Source organism: Poecile atricapillus, chromosome 30 (genome assembly GCF_030490865.1).
Source record: "Poecile atricapillus isolate bPoeAtr1 chromosome 30, bPoeAtr1.hap1, whole genome shotgun sequence".
Classification (NCBI taxonomy): Eukaryota; Metazoa; Chordata; class Aves; order Passeriformes; family Paridae; genus Poecile; species Poecile atricapillus.
Genome location: NC_081278.1, coordinates 3185421 through 3206261, shown reverse-complemented (window position 1 = coordinate 3206261; position 20841 = coordinate 3185421). Strand labels below are relative to the sequence as shown.

At 53.9% G+C, this 20841-nt stretch overlaps 1 protein-coding gene and 1 pseudogene across 1 annotated transcript; one reads left to right on the top strand and one right to left on the bottom strand.

Moving 5' to 3' along the window:
• The window catches only part of LOC131589891 (zinc finger protein 850-like), a 480942-nt pseudogene that overhangs the window by 20512 nt on the left and 439589 nt on the right, over positions 1–20841 (top strand).
• On the bottom strand, positions 9354–11231 carry LOC131589897 (uncharacterized). Its single transcript, XM_058859745.1, has 3 exons — positions 11204–11231; positions 10408–10582; positions 9354–9881 (listed from the first exon to the last, which is right to left on the bottom strand). Exons 1-3 carry the CDS (start codon positions 11223–11225, stop codon positions 9638–9640), a joined length of 441 nt encoding a protein of 146 aa, XP_058715728.1. The 5' UTR covers positions 11226–11231; the 3' UTR covers positions 9354–9637.

Genomic DNA, 20841 nt, shown 5'->3' with positions numbered 1-20841 from the left:
CTGCCCTACCTGGCATTCCTTGTGGAGGTGAGCTTGATGGCCAGCACTACCTCACTGACCTGCCTCTCAGCTCTCTGCCCTTGCATAGCCACAGCTGCCTGGGACAGTGCCTGCTCCCTGTGCCGCTGCCTGGACCCAGCCCTGTGTGGTTCCAGGCTCCTGACAGCTGGGTCCCCTCTCACTGCCCTGTGCCTTTCAGGTCCTGGATTGCCTGGACTTGCGTGCATGTGGTGACAGCATCCTGGAGATCATGTCAATGCACCTGCAGAATGAGTGCAGGCAGAGGCGTCGCCTGGCACTCAGAGGCCTCATGGTGCTCAGCAAGGATCCCTCGATGGTGAGGACAGGGCAGCGGCTGAAGCTGTGCTGGGGAAAGCAGCTCCTTGTGCTTGCTGGGCTTCAGGAGCTGAGGCAGCTGCTCCCAGCTCTCCTGCCTCACCTGCCTGAGTGCTTTGGGACAGGCCTTTGGCCTCTGGGCCCGGCGGCAGCAGAGTGGGGTTGCAGTGCCAGGGCCGTTCATGGCTTCCCAGCACAGCCTTGTTTTCCACACAGGCCATAAGAATGTGCAGCCTGTCTCAAAGCCTTCTGGAGCTGCTGGGTGATGCAGACAGAGATGTGGTTGGCATGACCCTCCATGTGTTCACTAATATGCTCAAGAACAAAGACATCCTGATATCCAGTACCACTGCCCCAAAGCTGGCTGAGGCACTCCTGCTGCTCTTTGACCATGTAAGGCTCTGTGCCCCCAGCCACGAGCACTGGCTGCTGTACAAAACTTTGTGCTTTACAGATATTTGGGCCTTCACCCAGGTGAGCCTGGAGTAATTGGTATTAAGTTCTTTTTCTCTTCCTTTCCTCCAGGACCACAGCCATGTGCAGCTGCTCTCCCTTGACCTCTTCTTCAAGATGATGGACTTGGTAATGGATGAGGGAAAAAAGCCCCTGGAGAAGATTTTGAGCCAGAGCCTGATTCCCCTCTTCATCCACTGCCATGATGAGAACCAGCATGTGGCGAAGGTCAGGTTTTGTGTGATGCTGGTGCATCCCTGGCAGGGGCATTGGTTTCCTCATGCCCTAGAACCTCCCAGGCTGCAGCCTCCTCTGGGCCCTGTCACCCAGACAAGAGTCCTGTGCCCTTGGCTGCAGTGCCATCTCTGCATCTCTGCTGCTCTCCAGGCCTCTCGGAAAGCGCTGATTCGTGTGGCCGAGTTCCTAAAGAGGAGGAATCTCAAGCAGCTGATGAAGAAGGAGCAGCTGTTGAACTTTGCAGAGTGTCTGGTAAGGACAGCCTGGAAGCCCCAGCCTCAGCCTGGAGAAGACCCTCGGCCCCAGCACTCAGTGTGTGGTGCTGGCATCTGTGCCCCTGCCCAGTGCCCCACCCAGGGGCGCCAGCCTGCGCCCCACACACCGCTCCCTTCCCTGGGCCGCACACGTTCTTCTCCAGGCTCCCGTGGCCCCGAGCCGGGTGCCAATGGAGCCCTTGGTATGCGGATAGAAAAACTCTATAACTCACAGAGTAGTTATGAGAGTAGGTATGAATTTATTCAGTGCTCAGGTGCATGGGGGATATCTCCTCCGAAAGCATGCACACCTTGGAGTCTTGTTTCTCCCTTTTTATTCTCTACAAACTAGGGTTACACAGTATGTCTAATACATATTCATTTGCTAACCCTGCCTGTCCCCGCTTCATACTAAAATTAGTTCCACGCCTATTTGCAGCTGCGCACTGCTCCTTGTTGGTCACTCTGGTGGTCGTCTGGAGGCCTTTGGGGCTGAAGTCAGCAATTTTCCTTCAGCTGAAATTTTCACCTTCTCTTTTTGTGCATGCTCCTTTCAGTTCTTTTGAACCCTCTCTTTCCATTTCTTGTGGCTTAGGGGTCCAAAAGAATCCAAGGAACCCCCTCACCCTATGATGCATTTATGCTTGCATCCTGTTTACGTATTCTAGCTCTTTATCTCATCCTGCAGTCTTTATTCTCTTCCTGCTCTTTTGGGAGCTTGGGAGCAGTCAGCATTTCACACGGGTTTTGTAACCCCTTCTTTTACTCAAGGCAATTTTTATAAATGATTCCTAATTTCTCTGTTTCACCCTGGCCCAGTGGGGCTGTGGGCTGGGTCTGCACCGCAGCTCCCCGGGCAGTAGCCAGCCCTTTGCCCCCTCCAGAGCCCGGCGCCAGCGGCTGCTGGCCGGGCCTCAGGGCTGGGCGGGCACGGGAGGCCGGGGCTGGCCGCAGACAGCGCCCGGCCGAGGGGCAGAGCCCGCACCAACCCTTCCCTCCTGCCGCTCTCTGCAGCTGGCACAGGACGAGAGGCAAGCAGCTGAGCACCTGCGCCGGGCCCTGCCGTACCTGCAGAGCCCACAGGAGTCCCTGCGAGCGGCGGCCATCACGTTCATCGGTGAGCCACGAGCCCGGGCTCCCTCCCCGCCCCGCCGCAGCTCGGCCCCAGCCCCTGCTGCTGCCCCGGCAGCGGCACCCGGGCCCGGTGTCCTGGAGCCCCGGCTGCCCTCGGGGCTGCTGCCGGCCTCTGGCAGCCGTGCCCTTGGGCTGAGTCAGGATGCGGCAAGGGCCCGGGCTGAGCCCTGCCGGGCCAGGAGGGCGTGTGGCCCCAGGGCTGGCAGCGGCGCTGGCAGGGAGCTGTGCCGCTGGGGCCCTGACAGGCTCTGTGTTCCCAGAGATGGTCGAGGTACCCAGGAGGGGGCAGCAGGAAGAGCTCTAGGCCTTCAGTAAGGGTGAGTGAGTGCTGTCCGTGGGGGCTGGCCGGGAGAGCTGCAGTCTCTGCCCTGGCAACAGAGGGCTTTGCTCCCTGTGTGGACGAGGGGTGGTGTGGGCAGAGCACAGAGAGATTTCAGGGACGCGAAGCAGGGGGTTTGGGGGGTGTGGATTCGTGACCAGGACCTTGCAGCTGATCCCGTTGGCCACTCCCCTCCTGTAACTCTGGCAAGAGCAGGCTGGGATGGCCTTGGCAGGACATTCTCCTAGGATTCCCACAGATCCGGGCTCTGATTGTGGCTCTGTTCCTCTCTCTTCCAGCCTTTTAAGCCCTGAGGAGGAATGACAGCCCTTCCCAGACAAACATAGTAGTTCAACTGATATTCAGTGAAAGAGCTGCAGAAGTAGGCTCATCTGCTGGCTCAGAAGAAACAGTGTTCATTTAAGACCTCCAGATGCCATGGAAGATGAGAGTACCTTGACACCAGAAGAGACCAGCTGGAGCTCCAGGCACAGCTAATGACTGGCACAGCTGAGCCTGTGGGAAGCTCATGTGGCTTCAGCCCTCTCCCTGCCTGTAGATAGTTCCCTCCCTACAGCCCTCAGACACTGCCCACTCCTTCTTTTTCCCTTCCACTCTCCCTCCCTTTTGACAGCTCCATCCCCCCAGCCCTCAGACTGTGCCACCCCCTTTTTTGCCTCTCAACTCATCCCTTTGCTTTGTCTTCCAGCAATAAACAGTTTGGCTTTTTCACTTAACCTGCATCTGTGTGGAGCTGAAGGGTCACAATTCTGGAGTTCTGTGACGCAAATCCTGAGCCCTGAGACACACAGGCCCCTCCTGCTGTTCTCTTCTGCACTGTGTTTTGTTCAGAGATGCAGAGGAACGAGCGCAGATCAGGCTGGATAGGTCCCTGTGCTGAAGGTCCAGTTCCACAACATTGTGGAGTTAAAGGTCTTGCTGAGTACCCTGAGCCTTGGATTTTGGAAGAGCCAAGCTGAGTATGCCCTGAACCCCGCTGTGAGGGGTTCTGTGTCAAGCATCCACAGATGGCAAAGGAGCTTAGGATGCCTGAGGCTTTCAAGAATAGCTTCCTGAAAGCACAGTAATGCTCCATCCCTGCTCAGGATCAGGAAGAGGGCAGAACCAGAGAGCATCTGGGCTTAACAGGGAGCTGTGGGTGTGTCTAAGAGCAAATGAAACAGCAGCACGGTGGCCGAGAATCGGACGCACAACCGTGCTGGCGTCCAGAGCGCTGTCAGGCAGTGCCGGGACCCCGGGTTTGGTTCTGGGCCCCACAACTGAGGAACTGCAGCCCCTGCCTCAGAGCCTGTCAGAAAGCCAAGCAAGTGAGACCAGAGGGAGGGCATCCTTCCAGTCTCTCTTGGGCATTGTCTTGGTTCTAGAAGACAGGTGTCTGCTAGGGAGAGCAGGAGCCTCCCTTGGCATGAAAGAATGTAGACTCCCTTCCTCCAAATTATTATAATTTTGAAATCAAGGGGCTTTCAGGCAGAGATCTGGGGATAGGAATAACAGTTTTTTACTAGTATAACCAGGTAAACAAACAAACAATAACTACAGCAATAACAAGAAAACAGAACCAGGGACCCCGGGACAGCTTTCTCGGCTGAGACGGGATGGAGGAGAGGCTTTGTTTTCACAAACCCCTCGGGCAGTCAGTCCCGGTGCTCTTGCAGGGCTCCGAGGAAACAGTCAGCTGGAACAGCAGGGATGAGCTGAGATCCTGGGCTGGTGGATGAGGTGTATCAGCAGCTCCACGGCGATGCTTGGCAGGACAGGGAGTGCGAGGCCACCAACTAAGAGGGGAGAAGGAGAAGAAGCAGCTCCGCGACCCAGCGCACGAATGTCCTTCTTCCCCGAAGCCGAGGAAAAAGCCAGCTAAAAACTGTCCCCACCCTCCTTTTTCTGTCCCTTTCCCCCCCGCCACCCTGAGCCCGGCCACTCTTTGTCCTTTGTGAGCACCCTTAAGTACCGGTAGTTAGGTTTCCCAGCACATAATGGGTAAAAATTCCCACTTAACCCTCAACAGGCATGGCCGCAAAACAGCTCCTGCTCCTTCTTCCTCCGCCTCTGTTTGGGCCCTGCTGTTACAAACGGAGACAAGTTTAGACAAGTTCTGCCTTTGTCTCAGCTTTGTGGCAGCAGCTCATTTTGAGGCAGCCTGCACCCCAAATGTCTCTCATTCACAAGTTCTTAAGAATGGCTGATTAGGTTTATTATAAAATTAATTCTTTATTGAATTGACAAAGGATTAACAGACATCAGACTTTAGATAGACCACTTAGTACATAGGACAAAACAAAAAGAGCCACTACTAGATCAAAAATACAGAGGACAATAAAAGGTACCTTGTTATAAATCCATATTGTGATACTGGCTTTCGCAAGTATTAAGATGAATGCTGTATGTTATATGCTTTTGCAATGTCTTTTTCTCCTGCTAGCAAGTTTTAGGCATAGGTGAAGAAGAATTTTGGACATTAGGGCAACGTCCTGTCTGTGCAAAGCAAGATAACCTCCAGGAAACAAATGATGGGGCCCAGGCTGCTATCAACACTGACCGCCTGCAGAAGAAGGAAGCCCAGCCCAAATAAAAATGTGATAAAGGGAAATAAAATCTTTAAGACACATGCTCTAAAAAGGTGGATACAGGGCAGACATGCAAAATACTTTTTTGGAAAAATATGAATATGCATTAGAACCCCACAGCAGAATGGGATAAAAGGAGTGTTCCAAAGATATCAGGTGTGTTCCTGGCAATGCACCAGGATACCCTGGCTGTTTTAACCCTTTGTTTTATTATCTTTGTCTCCTAATTGTCTTTTTGTTTATATTAAACCTTTTATAATTTATTAAGTGAGTGAACCTCGTTTTTCACAATAGGAAGGAGTTCTTCACAGAAAGGCTGATGGGGAATTGGAATAGGCTGGCCAGAGGGGAGGTGGTGGAGTCACTGTCTCTCTCCAGTGGTGTGGGGGAGTGACATTTATCTCTGTGCAATAACTGATTTTGCTTTAAAACAATTGCTTCAAAATTGCTTCCTGTTACAACTTAATACCGTGAGTGTCTGTGCTGGTTTGTATTAGTTGATACTTGGTGAGGAGGGAAGAAGCCACCCATGCAAATGATTTTTCTAGGAGGGGGCTGCTAAGAGCTTCCTCTGTGCTTAGCAAAACCAATAGGTGTCTGGCTCTGAGAATTGACAACCTATGAAACCATTTAGAAGCTGGATTCTCCTCTGTGAAATCCACATTTGAAAGACAGTCAAGCCAAGGAAAGCTCTCTGTTGTTTCCAGCTGTGAAGAGTTAACTGGGTGCTGGTCAGGTTGGCCCTGCTCCACCCTGGCCTGCACCAAGCCGGGCTCCGCCAGGCCCCCTTCACCACGGCCCGCACGGCCCCAGCGGCTGCCGGGCACAGGGAGGGGAAGCCATGGGCCTGCAGCTGAAATTGAAGGAAGCAGGGGCCTGGGACCAGCCATGTGGGCAGAACAGCCACGACTGTTCTGGCCGGGCCCCCTGAGATCTTGGCACAGCTCCAGGGCAGCCTGAAATTCATCACCATGACTGCTTCTGGACCAGGCAAAAACCATCATGACCATCTGCAGGTCTGGGTGAGATATCAACTATTTCAGTGCACAGATGAGACCTGCAGACCTCGATCCTCCCCTTGGGTGAGAGAAAAGGACAGAGTGAGGACATGTAGAAGACAACATGAAGTCAGTAAAGAAGGAGTCAAGTCCCAGATGAAAGGAGAATGAGGAGATGCCTTAGTATTGGTGCTGAAAGTTCTTTTGGTAAGGCCATGGACATGGACTGTGATACACTAAAATATCCCTTAATTCATGAGAAAATATGGAGAGATGGAGTGTTCAAACTCTAAACATGGGCAGAGGCCTGTAAGAGACGGTCCGAAGTTTCCCTCATCTGCCTCATAAGCATTGCAAGAACAGAGACCGAGACCCTGAAGACCCCAAGGAATTTTGTGCAGGGGTTCTGGCCTGGTTGAGGTGGAAGCTTGCCAGGTGATGGTTTGCAGGCGTGCTTGTTGTGCTGTCAAGGTACACTGCCTTCATTCCTGCTGCTGAGCAGGGACTTGTAAGGAGCGGCCTGTTCTGTACCTTACACCTGCTTCCCAGAGCAAGGGGTCTCATCAAAATAGCCAAGGAATTTCCCCACCTCTTGGCCAGCTGCCCCTTGCTTTGAAACAGACTGTAAAAATGACTTTTCCAAGTTACTTTCTTTGAGAGAGATCTCCCCATGGAAGAAGACACCGGCGACCCTGTCTCGTCCGTTGGTAGCTATAACCCTCCCCCTTTTCTCTCTTTGCATTTTGCCTCTTTATCCCTCTCTCCCTCTCTCTCTCCCTATCCTCTATCACATAACCCATGTTGTTTGCACTAAAATAAAGATGCATTACTGCTGTTGTGATTTAATCTGAAATCCCTTGGTGTCCGTTTTGCAATCTGAGATCAAACGAACCTCTCACGACTTCCATTTGTGTTAGTGGATCGTGACACTCGGGAGCAGGGTGACCCAAGGTGCAGCTTAGAGCAAATGCTCCACGGCACAAGGATATTGGTAGGCGCACGGTGGAGACAAGGATGAGGAGGAGATCTCCAGTATGGGTTCCAAAGGCTTTTACTCCACTGGAGCATCCAGGGACTGAAGACCAAGAACACAACTGTGTGGGTTTTTATCTGGGGGAGGCCAGAGGGAGGGTACAAAATTTTAACCAACAGGAAGAAACTATGGGAGGAGTGGAAAGTTCCATTCAACAATACAATAGGGGATACAAGGGGAGCAGAGTGCGTCACATGGGCCAATGGGACATTGGAGATTAGGGGATTTCCAAAGGGGCGGTTCAGGTAGGAGGCTGGCCTAAGGGAAAACTGACAAATGGGTGTAATGACAGATGGGGAACATGAGAAAACAAGGGCCAGGCTTGAGGCAGGATTGATAGGTGGGTAGGAGGATACAAACCAGGAGCAAACCAATGACTTAGGGGAATAATTGGAGAAACCATTCAAACAAAGCAGACATCACAACAATAGAACTGTTAACCATTACAGGAGGTGGCATCTTCAAGAGGCTATGGCATGTGAGTGAGCTCTTGCCACATTGACACTCATTGTTCTGCGTGGAAAGGGACATTAAGAACTTGCCTCCAGCATTCTCCATGGATCTCAAACTGTCATGTGCCAGGGCATCCAGATAATCCATGTTCTGATATCAATCTAGATGGGAGCACAGATCAGAACCCTTTCCATGGTGCCCCCAGTGCAGCCACGTCCGCCTTTGTCTATCAGGAAAAGGGATGCGGAAAAAGCGGGCAGGTGCCACCCTGCTCTATTTGTGTGCCAGGCCCGAGCCTCAAGTGTTTCTGGTTTCTTGGCTAATTTCTCCCTGGCTCGTCTTTAACACGAGCAAGAGAATAGCATTGCACAGTCCAGTTTGACAAATAAGGCTTGTGCACGACTGAATGCTTCCACTAAATTAAAAACCCAATGTGCTTGAAAGCCGACCTTCTGTTTGCTCAGGCCTCCTCACCTCTGTAGATGAGGTGACTTTATGCTGCTGGTATGTGGGTTTTAGGAGTATGTGGGTTTTTATCTGTGATAGAGGTGAGGAAGTGTTGAACTCATTCCAATGAGCTGGCCAAAGCAGTGACTTTAGTGTCTCTTTGGCTGGGAAGTAGCACCAGCCTTGTTGAATGCAGGCAGCAGCACGAGCAGGGCTCCTCCAGCAGCAGGGACACACCACAAGGCAGGAGGGGACCGTGGCACCAGAGGGGACTGTGGCACCAGAGGGGACTGTGGCACCAGTGGGGACTGTGGCACCAGAGGGGACCGTGGGACCAGTGGGGACTGTGGCACCAGAGGGGATCATGGCACCAGCAGTGCCCAAGGCCTGAAAAGGGTGGCAAAGTCAGGTGGTGCTGCCTGGCTGCATGAACAGCTCAGGCAGGGCGTGGTGAGGAGCCAGGTCTGGGGGCCATCCAAAGAGTCCTGTCAAGAGCAAATGGTTCTAATATTCTCTCTGGGAAAAAACAGGAGCAATCTTTAGAGTGAACTGGTGCTAATAAATATTTGCTCACATATGGTGGGGTTTCTCTGCAAATGGGCTTTGATGGGAAATTTCTGACCACATTTAGTTTTGCTCTTTAAGTTGAGCACCTGAGTAGCTTTGTTGAGGAATGGAGAAGAGTTTGTAGCTCAGTGTTTTCTCAGGAGGAGCCTTACATTTAGCACAGGAGGACGGTAAGGCAAAGGTTTAAAAGCTTTCCCCTCCTGAAGTGACGCACTTTCCGAGGAGTCTGTCAGGAGAATTCCCCTCAGCCACTGCCAGGGCTGTTTTCCTCCTCTGCAGACTCAGGATTCTGGGAGTTCCAGAAGCCTCAGTTCACACGGTATTTTCCTCTGAATAATCCTTGTTGTGCAGTACACAGGGAGAATATTTCGTGCTAGATTCTCCTCTGGGCTTTGAGGTGAATCTCAGTAATTCTGTTGATTTTCATGTCCAGATGAACTTCTTGTAAATAGGAAGGAAAAGGGAAGAGGTACCATGGAAAATTAATTGCTCAAAATTTGAGTGGCCCAACCGCACTAAAAATGAAGTCTAAACTGAAAAAAACTTTTATTTTTTTTTTCCTTGGTAGGTGGGGTAAAACATGAAGTGTAAATAAAGTTCTTTGAAAAGGTTCAGCCAGCACCCAGCTGTATGAAAATCAAAAGAGCAAGGGATAAGGCAGGGCATGGGAAGAATCTTCAGCCCTTCCTGTTGAAGGTAAAAGAGTAGGAAAAGTGCCTCTGGCTGTTACCCACAGGTAACGTGTTATTTGTAGCCAAGAGCAGATGCCCCAAGCTGTTGGTGGCCCAAGCCCTGCCATGGCTGGCCCACTTTCAGTCCTAACTGGACCAGGGTGGCCGGCTCGGGAGGGGAGGAGGTGGGGGGATCTCAGGGGGCTTCCTCTTCACAGCCGGGCTGGGGGGCCGTGGGGGAGGCACAGAGTGCTGGTGCTCTGCTTTCCAGGTCGACACCTGCTTCTGAGGCCATGTCTGAGAGCTGTCAAACGAGGCAGTCTCTGGGCTCCCTGGGGGCGAGGAAGAGTCACGCCTTCTTGGCTGGTATGCTGGAGCTGCAGCAGGGTGACTGTGGAGAGAGGAGGTGGCTGAGGCCCCCAGATGCCATTGGCACACAGGGACCCTCCTGCACAGCAGGGCTCAGAGCGGCCAAGGCTCCCCAGCACGGCTGGAGCTGCTGGCACACCTTGGCCCAGCTGGACAGCTGCCCCTCAAGGCCCCGGTGAGCAGGGGATGGCTCTGGGCAGGGTCCCTGGCCAGGAGCAGGCCCCAGAGCACCTCTGCCTTTCAAGGGCAATCTCGTCCCCGCTCTTTCTCCTGCCCACCTTGCTTTGCCTCTGCCTGCTGCTCCTGGGGCTGCTCTTGGTCAGGCAGCCTCAGTGGAGCCAGCACTGGCTGCAGCCCAAGTGGGCATCCCGGGACAAGGAACAGCAATTAAGAGGCCAATGAAAGGCCTGGGCAGCAGCAGAACTCTCAGCAGAGTTATTTGGGCAACCACTGACTACCCACAAGTGCACAGCAGCCTCACTGGGAATGTTTCCTGACTATGAGCAGCCTTTCAAGAATCTGGAGGGTGGGGATGAACAACAGCTTACCGTTTCTTGTCCTTCCACCACCAGAATCCAACATAGCACAGGACCATGGAAAGTGGCACTGTGAACAGTGTCACGACTGTGCCTATCATGCAGGACTTGCGCACATCCTGTGGGCAGAACACTCTTGGGGCACTTGGTGGATTCTCAGCATTTATATTGGATCTGCCAAGCGCATCTGTGGGAGCAATGGGCAGTGTGACCCTGTGTTGTGCTCCACTGCTGAGCTGGCAGCACACTGGATATGGCCAGAACATTCTCTGTTTCCCCCGGAGCTGGGGCCTGCAGGCACCTTGCCAGCCCTTGGCACAGACTGTGCCACCAAACAAAGCCCAGAAGGCCGAGAGCAGAGCCCTGGACAGCACAGCTGCTTGGGCAGTGGCTCCTTCCAGGGACACGGGCCAAACCCATCCCTGAGCAGCCACTGCCACCCCTGACCGTCCCTGCTCTGTGACAGCTCCCCCAGCCCAAGGGGACAGAGCCAGGACCTGTCAGGAGCCAGTGCAGCCCCTGCCCAGTTGGCAGCCAGGGCTGGCTGTGGCCCTGGGCTCACGGCAGGTCTCCCACTCGGGGCTGCTCCTGTGTCTTGGGCCTCTGGATGCTTAGGGCCAGCTCCAGGAACAGCTGCTGGGGGAGAGATGTTGGTGCACAAGTATCGATTCCCAGGGGCTGGGAATGAGCTCCAGAGGCCTGGAAGCCGCGGCACCTCCAGCTTTGGCTGCTGCTGGGCCATGCAGGCCCTGAGGGAAGAGCGGCTGCCACACAACCCTGCCGAGGGAGAGCCCAGCACAGCAATTACCTCCTGTGTCTGGGCCTGGCATCTCCTCCTTTCCTGCATCAGGAGCTCGCACAGAGCCCTTCCTTCCTCTAGCATATGCCATCATCTGCACAAGCATCTGCTCCAGCACTTGAGAAAGGAAAAGGGAGAGCTGGATAAGATAGAACTGTTCGCCATTAGGGGAGGTGGTATCTTCAGGAGGCAATACTTGTCCAAGTCATGGATAAGGGTCAGGAAAATACCCAGGTTATTGGGGCCAAGGCCAGGGCTCTCCCTCCTCCAAACAGCCCCTACACCTGATCTACCCCAAGACCAGGAAATTTCAGGGGATCTCAGGGTGTGCATGGCCCATGCTGCAGTTTGGGCTCCCTGCCTGCTGATGCCAAATGCCTTCCTGCAGAAGCTGGGGAGAAGCTGCAGCCAGGCCAGGTTGGGAAACAGCCCAGCAGGGCATGAAAGCAGCAGCAGGGCAGCAAGGCTGCCATGGATCCCTTCCTGCTGTGGCAGGCACAGCGTGTCCAGATGTGCAGAGAAAGCCCCTGGCTGCTGAGTGTCAGGAGAAGGCTGAGGGACGTGGACCCACCACGGCGTCTCTCCAGATCACTCAGCATCTTGTCCGGAAGTTGGGATGCCTCCAGGGATTTCTTGTCTTCTATGTCTTGGCTCTTCCATCTAGGAGGACCTTAATGGAAAGTAGTTCCATTTCTCCTTTAGTCCAGAGTGGCAGTGAGTGCACCTGGGTTCCTGGTGCCCTCCAAGGCACTCCCTCCTCTCTGCCTTCCATTCAGGAGCATGGGCAGGAGAACCACGTGCCTGCTGTGTCCCCACACTGGGATGGAAGGAGCCCCTTGCATGGCAGTCAGGGGAGAAAAGACTCCCTGGAGCTGCCAGCAGCTCTGAACTGAGCCCCAGGCAGGGCCAAGGCTTTGCAGCAGCAATGGGAGCAGCTCAGTCTCCCTGGGGCTGGCAAAGGAACCATGCAAGGCACAGCCCTGGGACACAGCCCTGGGCCCAGCCCCTTCCTCTCTGCTCTTCTCCGTGGCTGCACAGAGCACATGGAAGGAGACACTGGCATTGCACATGGCAAGAGATTGACAGCTAAATGCTCCTTCCTCCCACTGACAGCAATGCTGTAGGACCACACAGGGCTCCAGAAGGGGCCGGGGCGATGTTTCCAGAATCCATCAACCTTCAGACTCTTAAGGGAAATGGCATGAGAGTGAGCTCTTCCCACACTCAAACTGATAATTCTGTGGAGAAAGGGACATAGAGAACTTGCCTCCAGCAATCTCCATGGGTCTCAAAACATTATGTGCCAGGGCTTTCAGATTTTCCATGTCACGATCCCAATCTGGAAGGGAGCACAGATCAGAAACATTACCAGGGTGTGCTGGGATCCCCTTCTGCCTTAGGGAACTGGGCACTGCAAGGGGGTCGGGGAAGGCCGTGGGAGCCAGATGTCAATGGACATGGCCAACGCGGCAGAGGGGCCTGGGGAGCTCTAGGCTGGCCCTGGACACTCTCAACAGCTTTTCCATGCTCTGTGCAAAATCCCTGAAAGGCAGGCACTGCCAAGCAGCAGAGATTTACAGCTCAAGCCTCAGCAGGGTTCAGGCCCAGAGGCACAGCAATTACCTCCTGGGACTGTGCCTGGCACGGCCTCCCTTCCTGCAGCAGAGGCTGCCCATGAGCCACTGCTTCCTCCAGGAAATGGCACCTTCAGCACAGCCTTTTGGTTCACCTCTGGAGGAAGGAAAAGCCACAGCTGGATCAGGTGGAACCATTCCCTTTTCAGGGAAGTGGTATCATCATGATGCGATACTAGTCCAGGTCATGGATAAGGATTAGGAAATGATATAAACTTATGGCATTGGCCAGAGCCCTCCCTCCTCCAAACAGCCCATGAACCTGATCTACCCCAAGACCAGGAAATTTCAGGGGATCTCAGGGTGTGCATGGCCCATGCTGCAGTTTGGGCTCCCTGTCAGCTGATGCCAAATGCCTTCCTGCAGAAGCTGGGGAGAAGCTGCAGCCAGGCCAGGCTGGGAAACAGCCCTGAAGGGCATGAAAGCAGCAGCGGGGCAGTGAAGCTGCCATGGATTCCTTCCTGCTGTGCTGGTCACGGCGTGTCCAGATGTGCAGAGAAAGCCCCCGGCTGCTGAGTATCAGGAGAAGGCTGAGGGACATGGACCCACCTTGTCCTCCCTGCAGCATTTCCTTCAGCATTTGCTGCATGGTATTGGATGGCTCATGGGGTTTCATAACTCCTGTAGCTTTGTTCTTTCCTCTTGGAGGACCTTATAAAAATATATATATATCCATTTCCCAGGAATGGATCCTACAAAATCAGGGTTCAGCTTGTGGGATCAGCAAGGACACAATACTCACCCCTGCGACGGGAGCTGGGCTTGTGTGCAGCATCCAGCCCAGGAGCCTGGAAAGTCCTCCCTGCAGACACACCTGTAACTCAACAGCCACAGAAGCTTCTGTCATCTCTGCTGATCTGCACAGGCAGCACTGAGCCACAGGAGTGGTGAGGGGATCACACAGGGCGAGGGCACACACGTGCACAGCTCTGTCCTGGCACCTGCAGCGATGCTGTCCTGGCCGAGCCTTGGGCTCTGAGCTGGCAGCTCTCCCAGGGGGAAAGGCCATGACCTACCCTCGCCATCTCCCAGAGCCTCAGTCCTGGGTGTGGGCTGAGAAGCCAGATCACCTTCACCAAGAGGCTTGGCTGCAAAGAAAGGAAGGACAGAAGAGCTCCCATGGCACTGTAGGAGATCCTCAGGCTCCCTGGGGCTGGCAAAGGAACCACACGAGGCACAGCCCTGGGACACAGCCCTGGGCCTGACCCCTTCCTCTCTGCTCTTCTCTGTGGCTGCACAGAGCACATGGAAGGAGACACTGGCATTGCACATGGGAAGAGATTGACAGCTAAATGCTCCTTCCTCCCACTGACAGCAATGCTGTGGGATCACTCAGGGCTCCAGAAGGGAGCAGAGCAAGGTTTCCAGAATCCATCAACCTTCAGACTCTTAAGTGAAGTGGCACGTGAGTAAGTTCTTGCCACATTGACACCGATTATTCTGTGCGGAAATGTACATTGAGAACTTGCCTCCAGCATTCTCCATGGATCTCAAACCATCATGTCCCAGGGCTTTCAGATTCTCCATGTCATGATCCCAATCTAGAAGGGAGCACAGATCAGAAACATTACCAGGGTGTGCTGGGATCCCCTTCTGCCTTAGGGAACTGGGCACTGCAAGGGGGTTGGGTAAGGCCGTGGGAGCCAGATGTCAATGGACATGGCCAAAGCTGCAGAGGGGCCTGGGGAGCTCTGGGCTGGCCCTGGACACTCTCAACAGCTTTTCCATGCTCTGTGCAAAATCCCTGAAAGGCAGGCACAGCCAAGCAGCAGAGATGGCAGCTCAAGCCTCAGCAGGGTTCAGGCCCAGAGGCACAGCAATTACCTCCTGGGACTGTGCCTGGCACGGCCTCCCTTCCTGCAGCAGAGGCTGCCCATGAGCCACTGCTTCCTTCCGGAAATGGCAACTTTAGCTCAGCATTTTGCTTCACCTCTGGAGGAAGGAAAAGCCACAGCTGGATCAGGTGGAACCATTCCCCTTTCAGGGAAATGGTATCATCATGATGCGATACTAGTCCAGGTCATGGATAAGGATTAGGAAATCATATAAACTTATGGGATTGGCCAGAGCCCTCCCTCCTCCAAACAGCCCCTGAACATGATCTACCCCAAGACCAGGAAATTTCAGGGGATCTCAGGGTGTGCATGGCCCATGCTGCAGTTTGGGCTCCCTGTCAGCTGATGCCAAATGCCTTTCTGCAGAGGCTGGGGAGAAGCTGCAGCCAGGCCAGGCTGGGAAACAGCCCTGTAGGCCATGAAAGCAGCACTGGGGCAGCAAGGCTGCCATGGATCCCTTCCTGCTGTGCTGGTCACGGCGTGTCCAGATGTGCAGAGAAAGCCCCCGGCTGCTGAGTATCAGGAGAAGGCTGAGGGACATGGACCCACCTTGTCCTCCCTGCAGCATTTCCTTCAGCATTTGCTGCATGGTATTGGATGGCTCATGGGGTTTCCGGTGTCCTGTAGCTTTGTTCTTTCCTCTTGGAGGACCTCATAAAAATATATATATATATCCCTTTCCCAGGAATGGATCCTACAAAATCAGGGTTCAGCTTGTGGGATCAGCAAGGACACAATACTCACCCCTGCGACGGGAGCTGGGCTTGTGTTCAGCATCCAGCCCAGGAGCCTGGAAAGTCCTCCCTGCAGACACACCTGTAACTCAACAGCCACAGAAGCTTCTGTCATCTCTGCTGATCTGCACAGGCAGCACTGAGCCACAGGAGTGGTGAGGGGATCACGCAGGGCAAGGGCACACACGTGCACAGCTCTGTCCTGGCACCTGCAGCGATGCTGTCCTGGCTGAGCCTTGGGCTCTGAGCTGGCAGCTCTCCCAGGGGGAAAGGCCTTCACCTACCCTCGCCATCTCCCAGAGCCTCAGTCCTGGGTGTGGGTTGAGAAGCCAGATCACCTTCACCAAGAGGCTTGGCTGCAAAGAAAGGAAGGACAGAAGAGCTCCCATGGCTCTGTAGGAGATCCTCAGGCTCCCTGGGGCTGGCAAAGGAACCATGCAAGGCACAGCCCTGGGACACAGCCCTGGGCCCGGCCCCTTCCTCTCTGCTCTTCTCTGTGGCTGCACAGAGCACATGGAAGGAGACACTGGCATTGCACATGGGAAGAGATTGACAGCTAAATGCTCCTTCCTCCCACTGACAGCAATGCTGTGGGATTACTCCGGGCTCCAGAAGAGAGCAGAGCGAGGTTTCCAGAATCCATCAACCTTCAGACTCTTAAGTGAAGTGGCATGTGAGTAAGTTCTTGCCACATTGACACCGATTATTCTGTGCGGAAATGTACATTGAGGACTTGCCTCCAGCATTCTCCATGGATCTCAAACCATCATGTCCCAGGGCTTTCAGATTCTCCATGTCATGATCCCAATCTAGAAGGGAGCACAGATCAGAAACATTACCAGGGTGTGCTGGGATCCCCTTCTGCCTTAGGGAACTGGGCACTGCAAGGGGGTTGGGTAAGGCCGTGGGAGCCAGATGTCAATGGACATGGCCAAAGCTGCAGAGGGGCCTGGGGAGCTCTGGGCTGGCCCTGGACACTCTCAACAGCTTTTCCATGCTCTGTGCAAAATCCCTGAAAGGCAGGCACAGCCAAGCAGCAGAGATGGCAGCTCAAGCCTCAGCAGGGTTCAGGCCCAGAGGCACAGCAATTACCTCCTGGGACTGTGCCTGGCACGGCCTCCCTTCCTGCAGCAGAGGCTGCCCATGAGCCACTGCTTCCTCCAGGAAATGGCACCTTCAGCACAGCCTTTTGGTTCACCTCTGGAGGAAGGAAAAGCCACAGCTGGATCAGATGGAACCATTCCCCTTTCAAGGAAGTGGTATCATCATGATGCGATACTAGTCCAGGTCATGGATAAGGATTAGGAAATCATATAAATTTATGGGATTAGCCAGAGCCCTCCCTCCTTCAAACAGCCCCTACACCTGATCTCCCCCAAGACCAGGAAATTTCAGGGGATCTCAGGGTGTGCATGGCCCATGCTGCAGTTTGGGCTCCCTGTTAGCTGATGCCAAATGCCTTCCTGCAGAGGCTGGGGAGAAGCTGCAGCCAGGCCAGGCTGGGAAACAGCCCTGTAGGCCATGAAAGCAGCACTGGGGCAGCAAGGCTGCCATGGATTCCTTCCTGCTGTGCTGGTCACGGCGTGTCCAGATGTGCAGAGAAAGCCACTGGATGCTGAGTGTCAGGAGAAGGCTGAGGGACATGGACCCACCTTGTCCTCCCTGCAGCATTTCCTTCAGCATTTGCTGCATGGTATTGGATGGCTCATGGGGTTTCCGGTATCCTGCATCTTTGTTCTTTCCTCTTGGAGGACCTTATTAAAAAAAAAATATATCCCTTTCCCAGGAATGGATCCTACAAAATCAGGGTTCAGCTTGTGGGATCAGCAAGGACACAATACTCACCCCTGCGACGGGAGCTGGGCTTGTGTTCAGCATCCAGCCCAGGAGCCTGGAAAGTCCTCCCTGCAGACACACCTGTAACTCAACAGCCACAGAAGCTTCTGTCATCTCTGCTGATCTGCACAGGTAGCACTGAGCCACAGGAGTGGTGAGGGGATCACGCAGGGCGAGGGCACACACGTGCACAGCTCTGTCCTGGCACCTGCAGTGATGCCGTCCTGGCCGAGCCCTGGGCTCTGAGCTGGCAGCTCTCCCAGGGAGAAAGGCCATGACCTACCCTCGCCATCTCCCAGAGCCTCAGTCCTGGGTGTGGGCTGAGAAGCCAGATCACCTTCACCAAGAGGCTTGGCTGCAAAGAAAGGAAGGACAGAAGAGCTCCCATGGCACTGTAGGAGATCCTCAGGCTCCCTGGGGCTGTCAAAGGAACCACACGAGGCACAGCCCCGGGATACAGCCCTGGGCCCGGCCCCTTCCCTCTCTGCTCTTCTCGGTGGCTGCACAGAGCACACGGAAGGAGACACTGGCATTGCACATGGCAAGAGATTGACAGCTAAATGCTTCTTCCTCCCACTGACAGCAATGCTGTGGGATTACTCAGGGCTCCAGAAGAGAGCAGAGCGAGGTTTCCAGAATCCATCAACCTTCAGACTCTTAAGTGAAGTGGCACGTGAGTAAGTCCTTGCCACATTGACACTGATTATTCTGTGCGGAAATGTACATTGAGAACTTGCCTCCAGCATTCTCCATGGATCTCAAACCGTCATGTCCCAGGGCTTTCAGATTCTCCATGTCATGATCCCAATCTGGAAGGGAGCACAGATCAGAACCATTCCATGGTTCACATGGTTTTCTGAGATCTTCTTCTGCCTTAGGGAACTGGGCACTGCAAGGGGTTTGGGTAAGGCCGTGGGAGCCAGATGTCAATGGACATGGCCAAAACTGCAGAGGGGCCTGGGGAGCTCTGGGCTGGCTCTGGTCACTCTCCACCCTCTTTGCAGGCCCTGTGCAACATTCCTGGAGAGGCAGCAGGACCAGCCCAGGGCCCCTGGGCACTCTCTCTCTCCCACAGAGGAAACCCTCCGTAATGTCCTGGGAAAAACCATCCCCAATGCTTCCCAGGGAGAAGGAAGTGCTGTCCCAGGAAAGGGAAGCCAGGCCATGGGCTCACCTGCTCGCCGTGCTCGCCACGGAGCAGCCTGGGCAGCCCTGTCAGGCAGGGCCACTGCCAGGAGGAGCAGGAGGAAGAGGCGCAGAGCAAAGGCCATGGTGCCTTGCCCTCTGCCAGTCCTGCAGCTCTTGCTGCCACCACTGTCCTGACACCGCTGTCCCAATGTCAGCACCGCTGCTGTTGCTGCCGCTGCTGCCGCAACAGTCGTGGTCAAGGACTGACTGCTCGGTCCTTGTGGTGCTGTGCAACCACGGGGCTCTGGGACCTCTGTGACCTCAGAGCCTGCTGTGACTTCAGCCTGCTGTCACCCCACAGGCTGCTGTGACCTCATGGCCAGGGTGGAATTGTGTGGGGAGTGGGATCTGTCTCCTTCACTAGGGAGTTCATCCTGCCCAGCAGCTCTGTCCAAGGGCTATGACAGGGTCCCAGCCCAGCTGATTTCAGAGTCTGGGGGATGAAGGGATGGAGAGCAGCCCTGCTGAGAAGGACTTGTGGCTGCTGCAAGGAGAGAGGCTGGACATGAGCCAGCCATGTGCCTCCAAAGAAGGGTGCCTAGCAGCTTGAAGGAGGTGATTCCACCACCCCTCTGCTCTGGTGTGAGCCCACCTGGAGTACTGCATCCACCTCTGGGTGTCCAACACAGGAAGGACATGGTCCTGTTGGAGCTAGTCCAGAGGAGGGACAAAATGCTCTGAGGGCTGGAGACCCTCTGCTTTGGAGACAGGCTGGGATAGCTGGGGGTGTTCAGCCCAGAAGGGAGAAGGCTCCACAGAGACCTGATTGCTCCCTTTCAGTACTATAAGGGGGCTTGTAAAAAAGATGGGACGGAATTTTTAGTAGGGCCGGTTTTGACAAGACTGAGGGGGAATGTTTTCAATCTAAAAGATGGGAGATTCAGACTAGACATAAGAAAGACATTTTTTACACTGAAACCTGGTTTTGAAACCCTGGCACAGGTTGTCCGGAGAGGTGGGCATCCATCCCTGCTAGCATTCAAGCTCCTGCTCTGAGCAACCTGATCTAAAGGTGTCCCTGCTCACTGCAGGGCATTGCACTAGATGGCCTTTAAATGTCACCTCCAAGCCAAGCCATTCTGTGCTCCTGTGCACCATCAAAGCAGTGCTGGAATAATGCTGGGGTGATGATGCTGGCACCTGTGTTTTGGTAGTTGTGCCATTTAGCTGTTGGCCAAGAGAGGATTGATGGGCTGCACAGTGAAGTCTGCAAAGAACAGTGTGCTCAAGGAGAAACACGAGAGGAACATGGCTTCCAGTTCAGATAAATGCCAGCATTTTGCTGCCCATTCCTTTTTAAGAAATAAAGGAATGTTCTGAAGATCCCTTCAATGTGGGTGCACCATTGGCTGTATCAGTACTTGTGTTCTGTAAAACAGCTAAGTTGTTACAGCTTTTTGCCCCATTTATCACTGGATAAAATCCAAATACTGCTCCATGTCTACTTTCTTCCAAGTAAAGGCAGATTTTGTTCATTCTTGAGTGGAACATATTCATCTGTTGACAAGGAAATTCTTCTTGCCATACACACAATGTTGATTTGCTCTAATCGGATTGTAATTAAGATCTACCACTCATTGTAATTAAGACTGATGGACTGTGAGGCAAAGTGTTGCATAATTTGCCCTGGAGAGAGTTTTTCTCTAATTCAATGACATATGAAGACAGGTGTAGCCTACCATACTTCTGGCATTAGTCTCCCACTCTGTCCTTTCCTCTGACCCAAGGGGAGGATCGAGGTCTGCAGGTCTCATCTGTGCACTGAAAGAGTTAATATCTCACCCAGACCTGCAGATGGTCATGATGGTTTCTGCCGGGCAGTGGCCAAAGCAGTCATGGTGATGGATTTCAGTCAGCACTGGGGCTGTGCAAAGATCTCAGGGGGCCCAGCCAGAACAGTCGTGTCTGTTCTGCCCACATTGCTGGTCCCAGGCCCCTGCTCCCTTCAATTTCAGCTGCAGGCCCATGGCTTCCCCTCCCTGTGCCCGGCAGCCGCTGGGGCCGCGCGGGCCGTGGTGAAGGGGGCCTGGTGGAGCCCGGCTTGGTGCAGGCCAGGGTGGAGCAGGGCCGGCCTGACCAGCACCCAGTTAACTCTTCACAGCTGGAAACAACAGAGAGCTTTCCTCGGCTTGACTGTCTTTCAAATGTGGATTTCACCGAGGAGAATCCAGCTTCTAAATGATTTCATAGGTTATCAATTCTCAGAGCCAGCCAGCTATTGGTTTTGCTAAGCACAGAGGAAGCTCTTAGCAGCCCCCTCCTAGAAAAATCATTTGCATGGGTGGCTTCTTCCCTCCTCAACAAATACCAACTAATATAAAACCACCACAGACATTCAGGGTGGAATAGGAAGCAATTTTGAAGCAACTGTATTAAAGCAAAATCAGTTATTAAGCACAGATTGATGTCACTCCCCCAGA

Coding starts and splice junctions, on each gene's coding strand:
- LOC131589897 (XM_058859745.1), bottom strand. CDS start 11,225: ATGCCAGGCCCAGACACAGGAG. Junction 10,583..11,203: donor GCCAGGCCCAGACACAGGAG/GTAATTGCTGTG, acceptor TTGCTCCCACAG/ATGCGCTTGGCAGATCCAAT. Junction 9,882..10,407: donor TGGTGGAAGGACAAGAAACG/GTAAGCTGTTGT, acceptor CTCTCTCCACAG/TCACCCTGCTGCAGCTCCAG.